The sequence below is a fragment of the Mytilus edulis genome, chromosome 1 (assembly GCF_963676685.1).
Source record: "Mytilus edulis chromosome 1, xbMytEdul2.2, whole genome shotgun sequence".
In the NCBI taxonomy this organism is placed as follows: Eukaryota; Metazoa; Mollusca; class Bivalvia; order Mytilida; family Mytilidae; genus Mytilus; species Mytilus edulis.
Window position 1 is genome coordinate 10,335,844 of NC_092344.1, and position 26,154 is coordinate 10,361,997.

At 31.5% G+C, this 26,154-nt stretch overlaps 1 protein-coding gene across 1 annotated transcript in view; it reads left to right on the forward strand.

The window, feature by feature from the left end:
• Positions 1-26,154, forward strand: part of LOC139523929 (uncharacterized) — a 94,329-nt gene that overhangs the window by 48,293 nt on the left and 19,882 nt on the right. The window contains exons 26-51 of the mRNA XM_071318358.1: positions 206-477; positions 646-703; positions 1,562-1,818; positions 2,257-2,323; positions 3,199-3,464; positions 3,950-4,013; positions 4,731-4,996; positions 5,679-5,736; positions 7,473-7,759; positions 8,289-8,849; positions 9,551-9,641; positions 10,746-11,017; positions 11,471-11,546; positions 12,522-12,796; positions 13,222-13,291; positions 13,998-14,254; positions 14,809-14,869; positions 16,044-16,300; positions 16,722-16,791; positions 19,003-19,235; positions 19,511-19,568; positions 20,216-20,490; positions 20,897-20,957; positions 23,095-23,369; positions 23,906-23,972; positions 24,262-24,527. Coding sequence (XP_071174459.1) covers positions 206-477; positions 646-703; positions 1,562-1,818; positions 2,257-2,323; positions 3,199-3,464; positions 3,950-4,013; positions 4,731-4,996; positions 5,679-5,736; positions 7,473-7,759; positions 8,289-8,849; positions 9,551-9,641; positions 10,746-11,017; positions 11,471-11,546; positions 12,522-12,796; positions 13,222-13,291; positions 13,998-14,254; positions 14,809-14,869; positions 16,044-16,300; positions 16,722-16,791; positions 19,003-19,235; positions 19,511-19,568; positions 20,216-20,490; positions 20,897-20,957; positions 23,095-23,369; positions 23,906-23,972; positions 24,262-24,527 — 4,820 coding nt within the window. The remainder of the gene's footprint in view (positions 1-205; positions 478-645; positions 704-1,561; positions 1,819-2,256; positions 2,324-3,198; positions 3,465-3,949; positions 4,014-4,730; positions 4,997-5,678; positions 5,737-7,472; positions 7,760-8,288; positions 8,850-9,550; positions 9,642-10,745; positions 11,018-11,470; positions 11,547-12,521; positions 12,797-13,221; positions 13,292-13,997; positions 14,255-14,808; positions 14,870-16,043; positions 16,301-16,721; positions 16,792-19,002; positions 19,236-19,510; positions 19,569-20,215; positions 20,491-20,896; positions 20,958-23,094; positions 23,370-23,905; positions 23,973-24,261; positions 24,528-26,154) is intronic.

Consider the following 26,154-nt stretch of genomic DNA (forward strand, 5'->3'; position numbering starts at 1 on the left):
ACATCATTAAACAAACAGTGATTACTGTGGGAGTAATACCATAAGCATTGGGACACAGGATATGTACAGGAAAAACTTCAAAAATTCAGAAGTCATAGTTTTAAATCATTATATCATAATTTTGAAATTTCAGGGGCCAGAAACAGACTTTATCATAGCTTTTATCTTAGATTAATGCTGAAAGAAAACTACATTTTTATTGCAGGGAGATTGTTTGGAAGATAAATTACCAAGTGTTGAAAAATAAGAAGACCATTAAGCCGTCAAGCATCAAACCAATCAACTGGTCTACATTTAATTTAAACATGACCAATGTACACGGACACAAGTATCACTTCTCCTGGGGCTGGACAGACTGGCAGAAATACTTCCATTATAGTTACCTTGGGGGATTATATGTAGGGTCATGGATTCAACCAACGGATTATACCAAGTTTTACAGCGCACTGATTGAATATTACAAACAGCATTACAAAGGTATGTTAGATTTTACGATCTTATGTAGACCCGAATAGTGTTTTGGCAAACTTGTTTTTGAATATATAACTGATTTTAGCTGTTTTATGATATGATAAATTATTCTTCTCATGGTCTGTCTGTGTTGAAAAACCAATTGAGAATTACTTCTTTTCTTTACAATTTCAGGGCAGAAAATTCATATTGAAGGATTAAATAAAACAAAGGAATATTATACTTCAACTGGGTGAGTAATATTTATAACTGGTAAAGTGATGTTTAATAGTAATTAATATTTAACTGGGTTGATGATGGTTAATTGAGTAATTGATGTTTTTAACTGGGTAATTGATGTTTAACTGGGTAATTGATGTTTAACTGGGATATTGATGTTTAATTGGGTAATTGATGTTTTATTGGGTAATTGACGTTTAACTGGGTAATCGATGTTTAATTGGGTACTTGATGTTTAATTGGGTAATAGATGTTTAATTTGGTAAGTGATATTGTACTTGGTAATCGGTGTTTAACTGGGTAATTGATGTTTAGCTGGGAAATTGATGTTTAGCTGGGAAATTGATGTTCAACTGGGAAATTGATGTTTAACTGGGTAATTGATGTTTAACTGGGAAATTGATGTTTAACTGGAAAATTGATGTTTAATTGGGTAATTGATGTTTAATTGGGTAACTGATGTTTAACTGGGATATTGATGTTTAATTGGGCAAACGATGTTTAATTAGGTAATTAATGGTTTACAGGGTAATTGGTGCTTAACTGGGTAAGTGCTGTTTTACTGGGTAATTGATGTTTCACTTGAGTAATGGATGTTTAATTGGGTAAGGGATGTTTTACTGTGTATAGCTTTTTACTCAACAAGTGATCTTTATGATAAACACTTTTATCATTGGTACTACAAAAAGTGGTATTAAAAATGACATGATTCTCCTATGCATTATAAAGCTTATAAAACTATTTGACAACTGTGATTTTAACAAGAAAATAAAATGGTGAAAGAAAAAGAAGAAAATCGAAAGCTTTGAATAAATGCATAAATATAATGACAAATTTGTAGAAAGTTATTATTTTTTATACATATTTTTAGAGAGAAAACTTGGAGGCTCCCTTTCATTCTTACAGTAGATGGTAAAACAGTAAACCCACCAGCACTCAACACAACAGAGTTTGAAGCAATGTTAAATTTTAATTCTACCAATGGGAAATCTTATAAACTAAAGACTGGGAGACACACAATAGATGCTACCCATATCTTCTCCTTCAACTTAAACCACAAAGTATCAACTACTGATCATGATAAAATGAAAGGTGCTGTCATTACTGCCTGGTGCACAGAACATCCTGGTTAGTATATTTGTCTGCAATCAATATGTCTTGTTGCACTCAGATTGCATTTCAATGAAAAATTATGATCTCTATTATAGGGGATGATTATTACATTTGAATAGAAACAGTTCTCCCTTGTTAGTATGATGTCCACAATCCATTTGTCTCTTTGAACCCATCTTCCATTTTGATCACATTTTAACCTTTAAACTGTTATTTGAGGAAAGCATTTTCAGAAAAGTAAAGAAATTCATATTAATATTTTGGTAATAAGTGTTCAGGATTTTTACCTGTGTAAATATTAGAAAAAAAAACCAGTAACTGAAAACAGGATGTACTTGGATGTTTGCAAGGAATAGAAGTTTGAAAAAATATTCTTGTTATTCATACATATTGTAGAATTTGATTATTCTTCTTTTATACATACTTTAAACTTTGTAATATGCTGTTTTACAGGGGTAGATCCTTCCACAGTAACAGTAGACATTACAGGACAAGAAGAACTGGTAGATAAAACAACAGGGTAAGGATTAAAGATAGTAGTTTTGGCTGAAAAGTGAAAAAACAACCCCTCAAATTAAATTATACTGTTGATTCATTATTATTCAATGGATACCAATTTTTTGGGGATTTCTTGGTTACATGGGAACCACAAATTTCAAATGTTATATAGAAATGTATGCATACTTTTGCAAAACCACGAAAGCAAATATCAAGGAAAATGAAAATTGGTACCCACATGACGATAGAAATGAATCCACAGTACATGCTATCACATGAGTGCAGAGGCTGTAAAAATATGTTTTGATGAAAAAGAATACTCAAAACAAAGCTGAGTGAAGAATTATCCTTTATCAACATGTTGAGTCAAAATAGTGATCATATGTTGTTGATGATTGCTCTCTTACAAATGAAACTTTGGATTTATTCTGATCATGAGGATATATTTAGAAAATTGTCACATATTATGTCATGCTGAGAATAATCAGCAGTTCTGATGCAGTTAACCAACACAAGTAATTTTTTTTTTTTTTTAAGTTATAGAAGTATCATTTTGACAATTATTCAGACATCTTGCTATATAGGTTGCTTTTGCTAAAAGTAATTTCCTATGTTGTGTGATGGTTTATAATTTTTATTTGTAAACCTAGATAAGCATTGCTTATTTTTTTCAACATCATCAAATTAAAGAAATTAATTTAAAATTTTGACTTGTTTTGAAATACCTTCACTAGAATTTACAGTTATGATATTTTAGCAGATCTATATTTTTGTTTACATTTAAATTACTGAAATGCTGGTTAATGAGACAAGATTTTGTGTATGGTTAGAAATAAATATTGTCTCTAATAAAAAAAAAAATTTGCAATTTTAGTAAGATTATGGCTTCTTTTGTAGGAAATCGTCATGGAAACTGCTGTATACTTTGTCTGTAAATGGAACTAAGACTGACAAGTGGACTTCTTTAAGTCTAACTAATTCCCATCTTTCTTCACACCTCAACTTTACCTCTGTGACAGGTGTCCCTTATAGTACAGTAGATCTTAAAAGTTACATATCTACCAGCAGTCTTCATCATTTATACTTTAAATCATTTGTGGCCACAACTGACTTTAAGATGGTTGCCAAAAAATTGAAAACTTCATGGACTGCTAAATTGAAAGGTAACACTTTTTGCATTAGTAACAACTTCTATTTTTTTAACCTTGAAATTCTTGATATGTAAATTGATAACATTGGACTTTGAAAAGAATAAACAATGTTATACAGGTGGAAATGAAGTTGTTTAAAACCAAAGTGCATGTATATAACATTGATGTACTTATTTCCTATGACAGATATGGGATTTTCTCGCTGTATTGAAAACCCATTGGTGGCCTTTGGCTGTTATCTGCTCTTTGGTTGGGTTGTTGTCTCTTTGACATATTCCCCATTTCCATTCTCAATTTTATTTAAATCCTACACGAAGATTTTGAGAAGTATGTGGTATGAGAACATTTAATGCAATATGCAATTCTACTAATGAGGAAATCCATAAGCCTGAAAACAAAAATAATTGCATATGTACTTTGTCTCACTCTAATTGCTTTCATACCCATGCTTGTTTATACTGAATAAATTGAACTTAAATGAGCACCTGTTTTTGCAGGAATTGGACTAGACAATATAGATATAAAATTTATCAGACAGAGACCTATGGTTACAGAAACAGGGTAAGTCATTGGTAATTGATGGTAAGTGAAGTGAAAACCAAAAGATTTTTTCATGCATTTGACTAATTTGATACTTATAATAATGTAAAAATATAAGTGTCATCTCAGAAGAAAATTCAAAACGGAAAGTCCCTAATTAAATGGCAAAATCAAAAGATAAAACACATCAAACAAATAGATAACAACTGTCATATTCTTCCTGACTTGGTACAGGCATTTTCTTATGTAGAAAATGTTTTATTGAACCTAGCTAAACTTCTCACTTGTATGACAGTCACATAAAATTTCATTATATTAACAAAGAAATTGTGAAAACCCACCAGGGAGTGTTTAGCTGCACATGAGAAAAAAGTCAATCTGAGCTGCATTTATTCTACACTGATATATTAAATTTCCATCTGAGATCAGATATCGTTGAAGAATTCCTTTTGAGTTTTACAGAGATTATACATGTGTATAAGTGACATATAATCATATGACTTGGTGAAAGGATGTATCTTAGGTAGTATATCATTGTTTTGCATACCAGTCTATGTTTCAGTTGTCAGAATGCGAGTTCAAATATTATGGCGATACTCACCCAATCCCTTTATTCGCATTTATAAAAACTTCGTTATAATTTCTGAACTTACAGTACTCTTGTTTCATACTATTGTGTCATTTTACAATACTGTTATGTTCCTGAAATATTAATTTTCATTTATATATTTATTTTAGAGAGAAAATCTGGAGTTGGGAGTATGTGATAAACATGAACAACAGTGTACCTGTAAATATACCTTTACCTGAGCTTTCACACACATCTTTAGTGGCAGCTTTTAAGAATGTGACATCCACCCTTGGGGCCTCACTGATATTAGTGAAACCATCTACATCTAATATTGAATACAACAGTCACTTTTCTGTGTATCTATCCAGTAAAGTTACACATAACTCATATGAGGAGTTCAAGAAAAGAATTATTCAGGCCTGGAAAACAAAAGGTAAAGTATTTGTTTCACAACAATTTGTAAATTTACTTTTTGAAAAATATTCATTTGTTTAGAGAAAAGGGGAAAAAAATCAAAGCTTAAAGACAATAACATTCAGATTCAATTTTAAATTATGATTTTGTATGGAATTACCTTTAATGTGTAATAGATGAATATATCAAGCAACCACGTTAATATATCAGCTTGAAACAAAGAAACATAGAGGAATGTTCATTTCGTTAGTTAATACATCAGCTTAGTTACGAAGGTCACCTTTACTTCCACTGTATGCACAAATGTCTTTAGTTTATTGAGTTTAGGTAAAACGGTGCAGATGGACATTTTGCAGAACATCATCATTAGGCCTTTTATTTTTGTGGGAATTGAGGATAGGACCTTTTTATTTTTTTTGTGGAAATTTGTAATTTACTTTTACAGGGACTCATTACTTTTATAGGGATCCAGTAAAAAATGCTTAATTTTTTAGTGAATGTTTGATAAAATCCCTTTCTACTGCGCTGCCCCTTATCTAAGTTAGAAATAATCTTTTTTCAGTTGATGCATAAGGTTAGTGACGTTTTTAGGTCCATGCAAGAATTTGAACACCTTGACCTCCGTATTACACATCAATGTAGCTGAGGTTAGAGAAGATATTAGATAGTTATGATGAACAATCTTTATTTATGAATTTCAGGAATGAATGTTACTATTGACCATATGACACAAGAAGAACTGGTGGATAAAGTTGATGGGTAAGACTTTTTATATTATGTATGTTATCAATGATGTAAGTAAAGGAAGACACAAATTACAATATAACAAATATATATTTGATATAAAATCGGAAGGGAGAAGTATTAGAAACCCTATACTTGACTGGATCTTCAATATATTCTCTACTTATTTGTCATGCCTCTGACTAAAGTCATGGAAGCAAGACATATCAATCCTATATTCCCTTATTGGAATCAGTCTGTGATTTATTTTTTAAGACATCCGATTCTCCTGGAATGTTACAAAACTAGCAGAGAAGATTCTTCAGGGTCAAAAAATAGCTTTTGAAGAAAATGTTTGATTTTTTGGGATACGATTGCTTTCAAGCAATCTGTAGACTTATACTGGTGGCTCAGAGCAATTTCCCTCACGTCAAACGTTTTATTCTAAACATTAAGGAACATCTCAGATTCTTATGATTGTCTTGCTTTAAAAGGTAAAAACAAAAAAGGGATTGAACTTAATCAACTTTCCTATAATGTTCTTTTCATAATCTTCATGTTTGATAATTCCCTTGACTTCGATGCGTGTTTTTAACAACACGGAAAATCAGAATTAAGCAGTATTTATATTTAGTGTAGTTATAAATTTAGAAACACGTCAGAGGGAATTGCCAGTTTTGATAAAATGCGAGAGTTCTCTGAATACCGATAAATCTATTTTTGTCATATAACAACTGAAGTGGAGTTTTTCTTATATGTTACCGTTATGAAACTGATATTTGAGATTGTACTTCCATAAAGAAATTGAGAACCATCTAGGTCGTTTGATAAGCATTTAATATATCTTGCCCCAGTGTTTGATTTGGAAATTATGCGCATGAGTACAGTTTTCTTGACTTTAAGGGTTTTTAGATTGAATGGTTGCTCTGGATTCCCCACTCAATTAATTAATTTATGACTCATGGGATCTTTTCTATGTATGTCTGCTATTGAGGGTTATTGTTGTTGCATAATTTTAAATCATATGCATCATTTAGATTAAAATAAATATATTCCACATCATAGAACACCCCTTCAGGCGAAATGGAGACTTCCATATTATCGTTTCGAGTTGTCTCCCTTCTGGCAGTAACTTCGGTGAATTCTGAATATAAACAAGACGCTGAGTATTAGCTCGTTCTGTCAATAAACGTCGTATTATATTAAAAACGAATGCAATTTTAACCGATAAATGTGTACGGAAAGGAGCCACGATGACTGACCCAAAGGAAATTAAATATTTAAAGAGTTAGGAATGGGGTTCCTCCTAGAATTAAGGTAGGAAAAAAGGTGATAAGATACGAATTGAAATCTACATCTACATCATACGACGATCCATCAGCACATTGATGACTATACGTCGGCGCATCGCTAACAGACACTTAAAAAAATATAATAACCAATGAGTGAAATAAAATACCTTCTCTGACATCTCTCACTCTGAGTCAGTCAGTGACTGCTGTGGAAAGTAAACTTGGTATTGATAGTACAAAAATAAAACACAATAGACCTAATTACATTGTTCATACACTTTTATCCGGGTTTGGCTATTTTAAAACTATTTTACATGTCTGTTTGTCATTTGAATTAGTTTTGAAAATAATATTATCCAGCTACATGCATACATGTGTCAATGAAACAATGGCAATCGTATCCCTCAGAGCAATCTGCTCTTTGATTTTTTATGTTTTTCAATTATATAAGTGACATAAAATATTGTGTTATTTTTGCAGCCATTCTGTGTGGAGATTAGTTTACTTTGTGAAGAAAGAAGGAAAAGTGGTAGATTCCAGGACATCAGTCAGATTAAACACCACAATATTCCATGGCATCACAGGACCTAGAGGGATATATAGAGTGTTAAACAAAGTAGACCAGATTGACAAGTCATTCTTACCATATAAATGGACGTCTTCTGTGATTGTCAATCATAGATTTGGATCAGAGTCTACCAAGAAAATGAGTTTACTCCTGAAACAAATGGTGGAAGAAAAATTACATCTAATTGAAGAAAACACAGGTGATTTTAAAAACCTATTTTGTATCCATTGACTTTTTAAAACTTGTGTGCAGATTTAGAAATAATTCATTTTATGATAAGATTTCTAAATAATGCAAAGTTACTATATAAACTTTAATATGGATGACATATGCATACTTTGTAAATATAGAAGAATTGGTATGATTGCAATTGAGAAAACTCTCCACCAGAGCAAATGACTTAGAAGTTAGGAAAATGTGAGATATATTTAAACTTGCAGTGTTAAGGAATTTCAACTCATATGTTTGATCTTTAAGGACAATCAGAATCATGGACTATAAAAATATAAAACACTAATCCCTGAAATAAAGAAATATGCTGTGCACACCTTCTGTAATGCTGTTGAGATTTTTCAACCTTTATATTTAATTCAAGTAATTTTTGTTTGATAAACATTTCAATTTGTTGTTTAGCAATGAAAACTTGTATACAACAAATAACATTGAATCTCAGTATCTCAATTAGCTATTGACTGAAATATTAACGAATGATATTGTATTTGTTTCAGTTTGTAATGAGGTTCCAGCAGATGTACAGTTTCTTTTAGATGCATCCGGAAGTGTTGGAAGTGCAAATTTTAAGAAACAAAAAGAATTTGTAGCAAAGTTTGCAGAATCTTTTACAATTGGACCTGACAATATTCAGATTGGTGTAACAACATTTTCTAAAATGGTTTATAATAAGTTTAATATGAATGAATACTTGGTAAAGATGAATTTAGTGGAAGCAATAAGAAACGTTTCATATAACTCTGGTGGTACCTACACTGATGTTGCATTGCAATGGGTTGGTCATAATTCATTTACAAAATCTGCTGGTGATCGAAATAATGCAGCTAACATTGTTATAGTCATGACTGACGGCAAATCGAGGGATTTTAATAAAACAAAATTGGAGGCAAGTAAACTTCATCAAGCTGGCATTCAAGTGTTTGCTATTGGTATTGGTAAAGGAATTCAAACCAATGAGTTGAAAGTTATTGCCTCTGATAACAATAATGTATTCACTGTGGACAATTTTGATGCCCTGAATACCATACAGTCCAAGCTAAAAGCAACTACATGTAAAGGTAAGTTTCTTAGTATTTTAAAAACATGATCGCTTTGTAAAGGAATATTTGCGGTGCTTTCTACAATTTGAGTATTTTTGTTATCTTGTGTTTATGTGTAGCAGGCAGTGTTTATACTGGTCTGAGAACACAGTTATTTTGTAGTACAATTCTTTTAGACAATAAATGAAAATTTAGAAAATCTCACCTGCTCTTTCTCAATAATATTTTACAGTGTTTTGTACTACTATTGGGACAAATTATTTCTAAATTATAGAAAACTTCATAAGCTTGAACTCAAAATATGGAAAATTTTATGCTAAGGGGCTAGTGCAATGTTTTGACAGCTTCCAAAATGCTAATTTTAAACCTTTTACAGCTTCAGCTAATCAATACTTTACTTTAGAATTCATAACCCAAATTCTTTAGTGTAATTTCGTTCCCCTTCTTGCTATTTGAGGCATAACACATGAAGAAATAAATTAGGAAGGAGTATAAAAAAATGGCAAGTAACACACTGTCCACACTAGGGACTTTATTCATGGACAAAAATCAAAGGACAATAACTGTGTTCCCTGGCCTACTGTTATTTGTTCTGTCGTTAAATAAATAAACACCTCAGGGCACATATAAGTAAATATAACAGATTTTTTATATTACATAAAATACTTTTAATATTAATAAACACAATTCTATCATAAATATTTGATTTTTTTTTTTAGTATTTGTGGTAAACAAGACTGTCACAGAACAAACAGTTACAACTGTATCAGTAGAAGTTAAAAGACAGGAAGAATATATTACATCTACAGGGTATGAAAAATACGTTTATTGCATAGCAATATAATATTTCCCACAGAAAGTAACCAAAAGTTAGCGTGCAATAAATTCCAATATTGCGCTAGTGCAATAAATCTTCAAAATTCATGACGTCATCAACAACAAAATCTTAGTTTAAACCAATTTTTACTTTCAAATATTACATTGCTATACAATAAAAGGGTTATTGCATGAATATTGGGGAATATTGTCCCTCGTAGAACATATATTGCACTCGCAAGCTCCTGCAATATAAAATTCTACTCGGGACATTGTTCCCCAATATTCATGCAATAACCCTATAATATTATCTTTTCGTAAATATAATTTTCAGTAATATTATGCTCCTTATTCATCACAATATTTCGCAATGCATTTCTATTCATGTTCCTTCCTTTATAGTGGTGTTTTCTCTATGAAAAACACATGACTAATACTGCAAAACAATTTATTTTTCTGAGCCATTTATTTTCACCCCTTTCATGAGTAAAAAAAATGAATTGAAATCGTCGTGAATATATAAAACTTGGATCTTAGTATATAAATTCAGCAAGAAAATAAGAAAATCTTGAAAACAATTCAATTGATCGAAAGTAGTCTAGAAAGGGCCAAAAGCAAACGGTATCCATGAAAATAAATAGGTTTACAGTACTTCAAATATATATTTTTGAATGCAAAGTACTTATAGCAACTCAGCATTGTCAACATAACAAAGAAAACAAAAAAGTTAAAATTGCACTGCTTTGCTTTCAACATTTTACTTTTAGTAATTCTATATAAAATTCATAAATTAATTGTAGTAGGTGATCAATGGACAAGAAGCAAGATTGATTGTTGTGATGTCTGGAAATGCAAAATAATATGATCAGAATTTATTGAGTAGATCATGGTAGCTTACTGTACGTTGGTTTAACTTATTGTACTTTTTTTACATACAAAAATATATTGAAAAACAAACATGGGGAAGTTATCAGTACAATTGAGGAAAAGTTTGTAAACTGCTATATGATTCTATTAGACTAATATATCAACCAAAAGCTTTATCTTTGGTCAGGCATTTATGTATCATGTTAATATTGACTAATGTGACTTTTACAGGGAAAGAGTATGGAAGCTTGTATATTTTGTAAAAGTGAATGGTCAGTTTGTGCCAGCTACTTCTGTGCCTGGTTTAGACATTAACCAGTTGATATCCAGATTAAACATCACTGGACCACGTGGACAAAAATACCAGATTGTTAAGACCGATAGATCCATGATATATAACTACAGAAATAGATTCTCTGTCTTTTTCACTGGTAAAGTGTCAGAAACATCTCTCACAGCTATACAGACAGCACTGTTAGAAACTTGGAACTCATCTAGTAAAGGTACGATATATATCTTTGATCGGAACAATCTTGTAAATTAATAAAAAATTGTGTTCATAACAGGTTGTGTCATAAATCAATGAAAAGTGCAATTGGTAAGAAAGTTGTCTTGCATAAGACTGGTGACTATAGCATTCCATTTCCAGCATTGTCATCTTTTATTAAAGTTAATGATTTGGACTGAATATGAAATAAATATGAATTGGTTAACAAAACTACTTGCGTACAAAACATGATTTTTTTTTCGGTTGTATAAATGAAGTCTCATGCATGTTATTAATGAATTGATTGGATGGACGTGAACAGGCAACATTGCTGCACTGATTTGTGACGTCATTGCCAAATATTTTCAAGTATCTAGTCCTGTCCATAATCTTAGCATAGATTAAGATCAACCAAAAAATATACAAATTGCTGATAAACTTACATATTTAGGCTATTTTATTTTTTCAGAATATTCCTTATGTGGTTGTCTTTCCATAGCCAATATATCGAAAGAAAACATTGAAGAGTTTGTTGATAAGAATGGGTAGGTATTTATTAGCTGGAGTTAAAGAAAATAATGAAAATATGAACAAGTTTCAATATAAGAAAAATACAAAGGTCTATGCAATAAAGCTGACAGATCTTGCCTATACTGAACATTTAAAAGTAAGTTTTCTTACAACTTTCATAAAGTTTGAGGATTAACGGAACATTATTCAACCAATCATACACAATTTGTGTTAATAGTATTTATGTTAATAGTTAACATCCAACTACACATACTTAAAGTATAAAAAAAGAAGATGTGGCATGATTGCCAATGAGACAACTCTCCATAAGAGACCATATAATAGCTATAGGTCACTGTAAGGCCTTCAACAATAAATTAAGCCCATAAAGCATGATTAAAGGTACATTTTGCAAGTTATAAAAAAAGCAATATTAACTTAAATCTTCTGATAGGAATTAAAAAAATTATTAACCTTTTGTAAACATTTGAATGATTTTTATGGCTATAAGATAGATTATTGATTGATTGATTGTTGGTTGCTTAACGTCCAGTGGCAAATATTTCATGCGTATTCTGGACGAGAACAAGTTCACAATAAATACAATAGGTAGGTCTTGTCACAACAGAGGCCATCTGGGATGATGGTCGGGGAAATTTGGACTGCCACTGGAAAATAAGGGTATATTGGATAGGGACAGAAATTTTGCCTTGCAACAGGCCACCTATGGACCCCTCTAAGAGTTGTTGCAAGGGTTCTTAACATGCAAAGAGCGTGACACTCTCTACACGAGACATCGGATTTAGCGCCCCCCATTCTGACTGGACGTGACTGCAAACTTGATACATCCCACATGGCCAAACGGACGCCCCACTTCAGCAATCATTTCACTGCCAGTCGGGAGAAGACCAAGTGACCATATTTCTATTCCCCAGTCACCCTTAGATTAATTTGATGAATATTAGAGAAGATATTATTTATTCTAATATTTGCATGTGATCTATTTACAGAAAATCTTATTGGAGAGTGATGTATTTCCTTAAAAAGAACCACACAGTGGTGGAGTCTATGACACATACTGGAATTGACCATGACGTTTTAAAACAGAAGGTCAAGGGCATTGTCAATCTAAGAAAGGAACAGTATGAAGTTGCCAATGTAACAGAAACAGAATTAATGAGAACAAAATTGGCTTTCTCATTTTATCTATCTAAAGAGATGGGATACAAGCAGAAGGCTAAGTTTGAACAGGACATTAAAGCATCTTGGATAAAGAAAATGAAAGGTATTCTTTTATAAGCTTTGTCAACTATAATTGATTGATTGATTGTTGGTGTTTTAATGTCATTTTTAAGTGCCACTTATTGGCTATTTCGTTATGGTCAGTTTTGATGGGCGGAATAAGCCGGAAAGCCCGGAGAAAAACAATGAATCCTATTCAATTAAGATTGTAGTCGAGTGCACCAGCATGAGCAGGGTTCCAGCACACAACCTCAGTGTTGACTGGCTAGTGATTACAGTAGTAGAACTTCTTGGCCACTGAGGCTCTGTCAACCATAATGGAAACAAACTAATTTATTTGAAAAATAAGTATTTTAAATATAGTCAACATTTAATTTTATTTTGTAAAAAAAAACTTATGTTGTAATTTGTCTTATTTTCACATTAAAAGAAAATGACTTAAGTTTGATATTTGTATTTATTCCACAGGTTCATTGACATATAACAACACAGAAGTTAAAGTTAACAGATATACCAAGTATATTGACATAACAACAAAGTAAGTTTGAAATTAGAAAAAAAAACTGTCCACTTATGTAGTAAATGCTTTCAATCCATTTTTTGTTGCTAATGAGTTGGTTGAACTTATGGATTCCTTATGAATTCAGCAGTGACTGACTACAAGAAATTCTTCCAACAACATTAAAACAATTTTTCATCTACACCAAAATGTTCTTCCATACTTTAAAAACTTTCCACCATCAACACCAAAATGCTCTACCATTTAAAACCAGAATGCTCCACTATCCACTTAAAAATGCATGACCATGAAGGCCAATTTGCTTTACCATTCAACTTAGAAATTTCCTATGACTCATCTCAAATTATTAAGTCAAATTTGCAATTTATTGGCAAATTTATTTTTCCATTATGGCCATTCCTATGCTAACTTAAAACCTTCAAGGACATTTTTATGCCCCACCTACGATAGTAGAGGGGTATTATGTTTTCTGGTCTGTGCATCCGTTTGTTCGTCCGTCTGTCTGTCCCGCTTCAGGTTAAAGTTTTTGGTCAAGGTAGTTTTTGATGAAGTTGAAGTCCAATCGACTTCAAACTTAGTACACATATTCCCTATGATATGATCTTTCTAATTGTAATGCCAAATTATAGTTTTTACCCCAATGTCATGGTCCACTGAACATAGAAAATGATAGTGCGAGTGGGGCATTCGTGTACTAGGGACACATTCTTGTTTTATTTTACAGGAAGACAGTTTGGAAAGTTGATTACTATTTGAAAAAAGATGGCTCTCTAGTTGACCCTTCAGTGACATCTATGTTGACTGACCTTCATTTGAACTTTACTGATGCCAATGGTCATAGCTACACCATTCTTCAACCGACCAATGTTGTTGATAACAAAATGGGATACAAGATCTTTATGAATAGAGAAATAAGAACAAAAGACATAAGCAAATTGAAATCTGTTCTTGTGAAATGGTGGAAGTCTTCAAATAACATTGGTAAGAATGCATGTACTATTATTTTATCTTTTAACGATTATTGATTATTTGAATGTAAAAAAAAATCGTTCAAAATCTAAAGACCATTAATAACTTGATGATGCTGAAGGTCTCTTAATATTACAGGTAACAGAACTTAGTAGAAAAGTTGCTGTTTAGAAATAATTTCAAAACTAACTTTGGTAAACCTGTATTTAGCAGTCACTCATGAGACATTAAAATGACTTGAAAATTGGGTGTTTGTATCCCCGTCAGAGAGGTGATTGCTGAAAAGGGTTACATTTGATATAGAAAATGTTTGGTATGGTCTGAAAATGACCTTTTCTGCAGATTTGACTGTATATATATTTTAAAATTTTATTCAAGGGCTGTTTAATATATATATGCATTGCTCAACACATGATTAAGGCAAGGTCTTAATTTACTCAATAATGAACATTAATGAAACAGAAACCCAACAACAAGTTGATTTTTAAAAACTGGAAGTCTGCTCCATGTGAGAAGCCTCTAATATCTTTCAATCTAGGTTATTTGTGATTGACTTTTTATTTCAGATGATAAAACTGTTGTACATGTAGATATTCCTGAACAGACACAAGTTTTAAGTGGTAACAAGTAAGTGAAGTCTTATTTAATGATATTGATCAACATAATAAAATATAAGTTTATCAAAGTTCAAGTTATAAATTTTTAAAATGACATTAATTTTTACAATTTTATTTCTTTTGCAGTCACCTTTGGTATTAGTGAACATTAAGTTTCCCTATATTTTATCCCATATCAGGTGAAAGGTTTATAATAAAGAAGTTAAGTTGCCATAAATTTGTAGTCACATGAACTTGATGCTAGGTTCACATTTCAGCACATGTGAACCTTTTTAAGATATATAGAGAATAACACATGGTAAAATCCGTATCAAATGCTGTATCATCGAGAGAAACAAATATCAGCCTGAGGGCCTTTAGGCCAGAGGGATGATATTGGTCTAGGGTGATACAGCATGTGATACGGATTTTGCCATGTTTTATATGCTTTATCATATAATTCAACAGGAGAGTATAAACATGTATGAACTGCTTTCTAATCCCTAGCACCTGGATGGGTTACCTTCAGTTTAAATTTTGTCTTATTTTAACAGCTTTAAAAACACTGATCAATTACTCAACCGAAGCACCTGGGTAACCTTATAATTTGCGTGCTGTTGTTTTAAAAATATTTTATTTATTGTATTTTTTTGTGTGTTTTGTATGGTATTTCATTGAGTTCTTTTTTATAGTTGGATTTCGTGTGCAAGAAAACATGAAAACTTGACGTTTGTGACGTCACATGCCGAACAATGACATCATTCAATGAATTGCATCACCCCCGAATGACCTTTCATTAAGGACCTGTTTTGAGAAAAAATCGTTCTTGATAAGCTTGCATACATTAAAACGGACTTTATGTAAAAATGAAAAAAAAAATTAGTAGGGGTGTGATAAAGGGTGGGCATCAAAGTATTGCGATATGGATTAGACAAAAGGCTATTTATCAAATATTCAAAACTACTGTATTTACTACTAAATATATGATAAAAGCCTATTATAGGGTTTTGATCCAAGTACAGATATTCAGATATTGTGGTACACTGAACAGGGAAATGTGGGCATAGTATCCTATGAACACATATTCTTGTTATTCTTATAATTTTGACTGATCATACTGAATATAGCATGTTAATATATAATATATAATCTAAACGTAATAAATAATTTCCTTAACTTTTTATGTTGAAATATGTTTTTTGCAGGAAATACACCATGTTAAGCATATTTGTCAAGAAAGAAAAAACTTATGTTGATTCTAGAGAGACTAAGGATGTGAATACAACAATGATACAATCTATGATTGATTTTACTGGTGTAAACAATGACAAGTATACAGTTCATACAGTGACAAGCTACAAGAGATTAGATACTGCTTTCTCTATGTACCTCAGCAGAGCCATCAAAAGAACTGAAGTTACCTCAGTCATAAATGAGATCAAAAAGACATGGAAGGAAACAGGTCAGTAGATATCATAGGGCCATGATAAATGTTTTCGACTTATAGAACTTTATACCTTAAATTCTCTGTATTGCTTTTGTAGAAAATTCAAACAATACATACAATAAAATGATAGAAAATGGTTATTATAAAAACTGACTGACAAAAAAATATTTTAAAAACTAACAGATATCAACAATCAGTCAATCAATCATTCAAATCTTGTAGCATAACTTAGCAGAGAATTAAAAGTTAACATGGGTGTTACAAAATTAAAACTGTGTAAATGAATTATAAAGTAGATTTATGATGGACAGATATGCTGATGTAAAATAGATATTAAATCCAACAAACAATACCTGTTAAATATCTAAATGTTTTTACTTCGTGAAATTGATCTCATTTGGCATCAATATTTTCAAAAATATTTTATTATTTTCAGTTTTTATTGATTCCAAGTCGAATGTTAGTGTCACGATTGGAAGTCAGGATTGGTATTTGTACAAATCGATGTAAGTAGTACATTTCATTTTACTGTTATGGCCCATTACTTATGTCACTGGTCTTTACTGTTAGGGACGACATCAAAAAATCAATGAAGGATAAAAAATTTAATTCAAATAGTTTAGGGGTGGGGTGTCAAATTGCTGCAAGTTTTGTATAAATTGGCATCAATTTTACATATATCCTTATTGGTCAATCAATTTTTCCCAAATAAAGTTAAGAGAGGGGTAGGAGAGTCAGTGAAAAAACTAGATGAACTAAGTTTTTTATCCTTCATTGAACTTTTGATGTCGTCCCTTATGGTGCATTACAAATGTGACTTGTCTTTTCTGTTATGGCGCATTACAAATGTGACTTGTCTTTTCTGTTATGGTGCATTACAAATGTGACTCGTCTTTTTTGTTATGGTGCATTACAAATGTGACTTGTCTTTTCTGTTATTGCGCATTACAAATGTGACTTGTCTTTTCTGTTATGGCGCATTACAAATGTGACTTGTCTTTTCTGTTATGGCGCATTACAAATGTGACTTGTCTTTTCTGTTATGGCGCATTACAAATGTGACTTGTCTTTACTGTTATGGCGCATTACAAATGTGACTTGTCTTTTCTGTTATGGTGCATTACAAATGTGACTTGTCTTTTCTGTTATGGTGCATTACAAATGTGACTCGTCTTTTCTGTTATGGTGCATTACAAATGTGACTCGTCTTTTCTGTTATGGTGCATTACAAATGTGACTTGTCTTTTCTGTTATGGCGCATAACAAATGTGACTTGTCTTTACTGTTATGGCGCATTACAAATGTGACTTGTCTTTTCTGGTATGGCGCATTACAAATGTGAGTTGTCTTTTCTGTAATGGTGCATTACAAATGTGACTTGTCTTTTCTGGAATGGCGCATTACAAATGTGACTTGTCTTTTCTGTTATGGTGCATTACAAATGTGACTTGTCTTTACTATTATGGTGCAGTACAAATGTGAGTTGGCAAGTTGTATCCCCGAGGAACCAGTAATGACGCACCTAACGTTGTGTTTGTCTCTGCATTTAATCTACCATTTAAAAGAAAAAGAAACACGGAACAGAATGAAAGATTGATGACTTGTTAATGTATTTCAATCATTAAACAGTTGATTTTTGAAACAGTAAAAGCAATAAAAATCATGTTTGCTAACATTACAAACGGACTGTCAACTTATGATGGGTACCAGTAATGACGCACTATAAACAAACCAGTAAAAACCACTTGCAGTGTACCTGATGTTCGAAAAATTGCTTCAATCCGGATAATTTAAAGTTAACACTATTCAACAAATTTAATTTTAATAACAAATTTTGACATTTACAGTCACTTTTATGATCATGTTGATAGCAACACAATTTTTTTCTTTAATTTAAATGTAACCTATATTTTATTTCAAATTTTATATAAAATTGTTCAAAATTTATCAAAGTGACATATATATTCCATATACTTGAAAATAAGAAATAATTGCATTCATAAAACAACATTGACATTAAAACATTTATCAATGTATACTTCGTACAATGAATGAAAAAAATCGATAAACAATAGAAAATTATATAAGCGACGATCATTTGTTCTACAGTGATTCCCGCTTAAATGTAAAACCATGTCACATGACAGTCATATGATTTGAAAAACACAAACTGGGGCAGCATGTGCTTACATACTTTTGCCGGCCAAAGTGGATTTAGGACTGATAATCATTCTGGGAAGGGTAGACTGTTTTTGACCTTAATAAAATGGCGGAAATTGCATTATCTTTACTAATTCAAGCAATAATAACATTTCTGGACAGAGTTTGAGGCATCTATGTTGTAGTCATATGACCTTCACCATCATGTTATGAATAGTAATTATCGATGACGTCACAGCTTTTGTTTAGAAATATAAAACCCAAAACTAAATTGGTGCGTCATTTCTGGTCCGCGTCAAAACAGGTACCAAGACGATATAAGTAAACTTTAATACCTACTTTTTTTTCCAATAAAAATATAAAATATAAGTATAAAGATGGCTTTAGACAAAATCTTGGAAATCGAGTTTGGATTTTTGGTGTGTTATTTCCTTCAACAGAAATGGTACATGTTGCAGAAAATACTTGTATCAAATTTTAACATTTGTTTGTACGATGAAATTGCTTGGGAGCTCTTTTTTTTTCCATTAAAAGTTTAATGTATTGAATATTTCAAGGTCTAAGAAGAAAGTAAGCAAATTAAGCTATTATCTTACTGTTGATGGAAAAGCAATTCATCCTGACCAGGTACCAGAACAAGACATTAAGGTCCCAGGTAGAATATCTCCTGGACCAGGATTATACAGCTACAAAAGTCTTTTCCATGTAGATTTTACATTACCAGTACTCAAAACAGATATTGTCAATATGGAAATAGGACTAAAGGCAGCTTGGGCAGTGTTTAGAACAGGTAAGTGATTCCACAAATAGTCAGTCAAGTTGAAGGGAAAGTAATTATGATCTGCAGATCTTTATTATTCATGTACTGTGGCTTCATTCATTTTCATGGGTACTCATTTCAAAGATTCATAGAGAATTGTCTTTTTTGTTGATACTTGATTTTGTTGTTTTGACCAAAGTCTGCATTCATTCATTTAGAAAATGTGCACTTCATTCAAAATTTTTATTCATGGGTTTCTTACAAATTCAACGAAACTTATCATATCTATACACTATACATTTCAGATTTGAAACAAACTAAAACAGTAATTGTTCATCAAGAAGAAATGGTTTCAAGTTCCAGGTATGTAATGCAAGTTAGTCTTAAATGGGAAGATACATTAGAGATAGAAATTCACCACCATTCCCAATAGATAAAATGTTCCATGTTCTTCAAAATTGGCTTTAAAATTCCCAAGGACATTATGCATAAGTTGGTGAATATCTATAATGATTCATTAATTTCTGATGTTTTTTGGTAATTTTCTGATACAGAATTTTGTTTTTCATAGTCCAATCTTCTTGGTGCTTATAGAAAACCATTTTACAATGTTTCTAGTGTCATAAAATCTTGATATTGGAAACACTTTGCCAAACAATACTAAGATATGACAGACAGGGGTCTCAGCAAATGGAATAAAAAAAACAAGAAAAAAAAGTTTATGGCAGCCTGTAAGATCTAGTCAAATATGCATATGTTTACACTTAACATCTGAAGATTGTTATTCTCTAACTGCAGACATGTTTTTTTTTCAGCTGAAAAAATGTGGAATTTGAAACTTCAAACCTCATAATTTTTTTTTACAAATCTCCATTATACATATGTCACCATTTCTTGTCATAAAAACACTCTTTTATGTTTCACCAGCCTTTTTTTCAGGGCAGAATTTAAACTTATACTGGAGTTAAATGTTGCTTAACTTTGAACTTTTACATGTTAATTATTTTTAGATTATCATCGTGGAGATTATGGTATAGAATTACAGCCAACAATACAGCAGTGAGTCCAGTTCAAGAAGATAGTGTTAAAAGTAGTACTTTACAAACTCACTTAAATGTAACCAGAACAGGAAGTAATGTGCTTTATGGGAAATTAGTCAAGACCACAACAGAGGCTGTATTTGAATATGATAATTTGTTGAGCATACATTTTGCTCAGAGAATTGCAGACTCTGATTTCAATAAAGTGCAAGATAAGCTTCTTGTGTTATGGAAGAAAAAAATAGGTAATAGTTTGGTATTTGTAGAGATATCTTTGTTTGATACAAAGAACAAATCTCAAGAAACTATCATTTATTGGAAGTTATTTGCAATATCTTAATAGTTTTCTGGTTTACAATTTAAATGTGTTATGGCAGAACAATAATAGCTTGTCAATAGTTAGTTTTCAATTTGAATATCCAAGTTTATAGACACCTGATTCAGCATGTATCAGTAAAAATGGATTTATACATGTTAAATAAGATAACTTTGATATTGATGTTAAGATTGAACATAGAATCTTATTAAATTCTTATTAATAAGAGTGGCCAACTGAATTCTTATCAATAAAATTGGGCCACTGAATTATTATTGATAAGAGTGGACAACTGAATTCTTATCAATAAGAGGGGTCATTCTATTATATTCCAGGTACAAAGGTAAAACATGTTACAGTTTTGAAGCAAGAAGAAACAATTAAAAAATCCTACAGGTAAATTATGACATTTTTACAAAATTATCATTCAAACTGTCGTTTCAATGTTGAAAAACCACTCATTGAGTTTGCTTTTTTTTTTTTATGGTAAATTTACTTCCATCAGTAGATATAGATATGCTATGTCTAGGTGTGATAGAGTAAAACTAAATGGTAAGGACAATTTGATCATACATGTGTGTTAGTTTTTCCCATACATGTTAATTTTAAATGTTTGTTATAGAGTTAAAGAAAAAAAAGAACACACCAGCGAAATCTGGGGCATTCAGAGCATAGTTTAAAGTATGTAAAGTGTTGTTGGAAGAATTTTGTAAAATATTGAATGACGGAGAATTTCAGCAAAAGTATCATAAGTCATAGGTTATTGGGGACAGGAAAATGTTTTTTTTATCCCTCCTCCTTTATTTTCAAAATTCCCAATTTTTGGTTTTCTATCAGTTTCAATATGAACATGCATTTAGTACGTTATGGACATTTAAGTAAGGAGCCTGTACTTCAGTGGTTGTCGTTTGTTTATGTGTTATATATTTGTTTTTCGTTCATGTTTTATACATAAATAAGGCTGCTAGTTTTCTGGTTTGAATTGTTTTACATTGTCAGTTCAGGGCCTTTTAAAGCTGAGTATGCGGTATGGACTTTGCTCGTTGTTGAAGGTCGTACGGTGACCTACAGTTGTTAATTTCTGTGTCATATTGGTCTCTTGTGGAGAGTTGTCTCAACATGGCAATCATACCACATCTTCTTTTTGTAATCAATGAATTTTGTAAAAGATTTAATGACTGGAGAATTTCAGAAAAGGTATCAAAAGTTCACATGAATATTGTTAGCGCTTATCTGTATATTAAGAACATTCATTACTATATAAATATAGTGTATTTACTTTCAATTCTAAGTTTACTAATCGATCCATGGTGGTCATTGATATGATATTATTACGTAAGTATTTCTGTATTGGCCTTGTTATTGGTCCGGGGCTTGCTGTATTGGCCTAAGGCTAAGCCGAAGGCCAATACAGCTGGCCGAGGACCAATAACAAGGCCAATACAGAAATACAAGTAATAATATCTTTATTAATTAACTAAGTGTTGCAATATTTTTTTAATTTCATTTCAAAAGATATAATTACCTTGAAGTGGAACTATCCAAATCTCAGTTTGTTTCTTTTTATTAGATGTAATACATAATGATCTGGTGCTGTTTCCAGGTGTCTTCAGCATTTTCTCATCTGATGAATTTTTCTACCCTTTTCAGTCGCTATAAAGTGTTACAACTTAAATTTAGACGCAACACATAAATAGTAATTGTAAAGGTACTGCCATTGCATGTGTTATGCAGAAACTATGTACAAATTATCGTGAAATTATGAGGTCGTCAAGAAATGAACTTTGTGATAATCTACTCGTTCCCCAAACCTGAAATAGTTCTATCGTCTGCTTTCAAAATACCTTTTTATATGAATGTGACCGTCTTTTGTCTGAAATGTATGCCATTCTGACATTTTCAGCATGTTTAAGATAACTAAATGACAACTGCGTCTTTAAAACAACTGTTTACTTTCAGTTTGTGTTTATCGTGACTTTAAATGTAAAATCTAGAGACGTTCCGCAATCCTGCACTTATGTCAACTCGGCCAATACAGAAAAAAATCTATATTGGCCGAGTTATTCTGTATTGGCCTAGTTTACACGTTATATTGCATAGGCAGTGTAGTTAATTAATAATATAGTATACAGACTCTCTCTGTTTAATAAGCTCTGTGACCGCCGTGTATAGTAAACTTGAAAATGATAGCAGATAGAATTCTGAAAATACCCTTTATTCTTTGTATATGTATGTTCAGAGTATACAGAAAAACGCAAACCGGGGAAGTCTAATCTGACTTAAAATTTCGTCCAATGACGGGACAATATCCGGATGCCTTTTTTCTTGTTTTTCTCCCAAAATAACTCAATCTGAATAATCATATGAATGGATGACAAATGCGACTCTGCACTGTACCTAAAGGACACAGAGGCGTGTTGATTAATTTATTGTGGAAAGAAGAGAAGCGACACACAAAATGAGGTCTTCTCGTTTAATAGTATAGATAAGTTTTGGATAAAGGTCTTTTAATTTATCGTATAAATTATTGCAGTGAAACAGTTTGGAAGCTTTCATACCATATAACAACAACGGATGGTACAACAGTAAACAGCCAACTTGATGCTACTCCATCATTTAAGGAATACACAGCCATGGGCGTTGTCTCTAATCCATTATTAGAGCCATATTTAATGACGGATGTGGATGCCTTTCAAACTTACAGATTAACCCAGGCTTTTAAAGTGATGCTCAACAGAAGAATTTATAATGTGGATAAAAAGAAATTTGATAGTGTTGTGAAACAAACTTTAGCTAAGAAAGTTAAAGGTAATTTTTAGCAGAAATAATATTTCATTGTATTTGACATGTGACTTTGATTTACATTTATAAATGCATCTTATTTCTCCTATCAGTGGACAATATATTTGTTATTTATATTTGCTTCATAAAGGTCTTTAAAATGGAAACCAGTTGGTAATTTAGAAGCCAATTATTTTGGAAAGTACACAGCTTGAAAGGTGTGGATAATTGTAATAGTGAAAAAGATGCAGTAAATGTGGAATTTTTTTGCTAAAATGTTAACTTTTCATTATTTTTTTGTTTAGAAAATAGATGGACATGACTTTAAGTGAACACAAATTTTGAAAATCAAACTTACTGTTTCTAGACAATGATACTGGAGTGTAAATTTCGAGAGAGAAAATTATGATGATACTTTCTATTATATATTTTTTAAGAAGAGAAGAACATTTTAAACTTTTAGTCCAGATTTGTATGTTGACTGTTCTTCCTTTCAGTATATGGACTAGAGATCTATGCAAATATAAAAATGATTATATCATGTTTAAATGATTTATTTACAGCTTCCAATGTTAGTGATGTTAAACTAGTAGTGTTCAACGAACAGGAATTTGTTACAACAGTATCAAGGTAGATACACATACTTGAAATAAATAGTACAATGTTGACTCATTAAATAGTTCAACTTTTACAGAAAATTTTAACAATTATTTATGTTCTAACAAGCTTAGATTCCAAATCTTTATTCATAGACAAAAATTTTGAATGATTTCTTTGTTGTAATTTAAAAAGTACTTATATTTCAAACTATTATTATTTTTTTTTATTTTTTAAATCATTTGAAAAAATATCAGTGTATCTTGTAACATTTCTTATTAGTGATTTCAAACTATAAAATTTTATTGTTATTTATTTTAAGCAAAACAGTATGGAGATATAATTACATTGTGGATGTCAGTGGAAATATATTGAATGCTGCTGAGGAAGGGGGCATAACTCAGGAAGATCTACAGCAGGAAATCAACTTTACTTCACCAAGGCAACAAAAGTACACAGTTATGGAATCGGACATCAGTACTGTGGCATACTCAGATTTGTTTCAAGTTCATTTCTTTGGAATCATTCCTAACGATAAAAAGTTATCATTGATGAACCATGTAAAGTTATACTGGGAAAATGTAACAGGTAAAGGATGTGTATTGTTATTTGTCATATATATGATATCCTCTTATATTTATAGAAATCTATTGGGTTTACCCCTGCTTTAAAAAATCAAAGCGCGAAAGCGCTGTAAAGGCAGTTAATTACAGGTTGTGTGTATTTCTAGTCCAGTTATATCATTATCTTCCATAGAACAGAGGCGGTTTGTAGAATTTAAGATTTAGAGTTCTTTTGTATCTAGTTCACCTATATCTATAGTCTACTGTTTACAGTATATTTTCTGTGCCTCGCCATGAAATGCATTTTTAGCCATGGCCTTGTCAGTTTGCTCCAAATTTATGAGTTTGACTGTCCCTTTGGTGTCTTTCGTCCCTCTTCTTTAGACATATAAGAACTTTTCCTTTTCAATATAAATAGACTATTTTTAATTATTGATTGTATACGCATATTCTATGACTCCCATAAAAAATAGTTCACAAAGATTGACTAGTCTCTGTACTGTGTGTATAGCAAGAACATCAAGTAACATAATGGTAAATGTACATAGTAACACAGCAACTTTTTTGATGACCATACCTGCCAACTGTCAGTATTTGCAGAGTATTTCCCCCATCGAGCTCGAGGCTCCCAAATGGAAATTTTGTAAGAGCAATTTTGTCGACTATTTTAAAGAAAACAATTAATTCAACAATGGCAATGAGCTTGTTTATGCACGAAGAAGCCAAAAACCACATTAGAATATATTTGTCGAATCCATGACAAATCGCCCCATTAGCAAATAGCCCCACTTTTTCACTAACTCGCCCCACTTTAAAAAAAAACTGCCCCAACCTGGATAACCAAATCGCCCCACTTGTGAAATGTGTTATATCCCTTAATATTACTCCTGCCAACTTGCCCCACCTAATAGAAAACGATAATATCTAGATAAATATATTATTAACCAGGAAGAATTTACTAATGCCAACTCGCCCCACTCATATAAAAAGATGTTATCCCGTTGTATATAAGTTATATTCCGTTAATATTACTCCTGCTAACTGGTCCCACCTAATGGAAATCGGTGAAATCTAGATAAATATATTATTAACCAGGATGAATTTAGTAATGCCAACTCTCCCCACTTATGGAAAAAGATGTTATCCCGTTGAATACAAGTTAAATTCCTTATATTGCATTATGATACAATTAACAGGTTTCTTTTCAATTGTTATGCAAATAGCTAAGCTTCAAAACTTAGTTATTCTTCAACAATACATTTTTTTTTTAGAATTATAATTTCAGTATATCAATAATAGTAATTAAATACATTTTCGGTTTGTTTGTATTCTGTGTAGATTAGTTTTCATTAAAGTGGTGCGAGTTTTTATTTTTAATTATATATATATATATTAATCTAAATATTACCGTTTTTTTATAAGTAGGGCGGGTTGGCAGGAGTAATATTTAACATGATTTAACCAATTTCACATGTGGGGCGATTTGATAAATCAGTTTGTGGCGGTTTTTAAAGCAATTGCTTTTATGCCGTCGCGTATGGCCATCTTTGTGACCCAGATCAGAGACTCCGCTCAGATCAAGCCATAGTATTTTGTTAAACAGGCTCCTGGTCAGTCATTCTTTAACACCTATGTATGTTTTCTAATGCAAT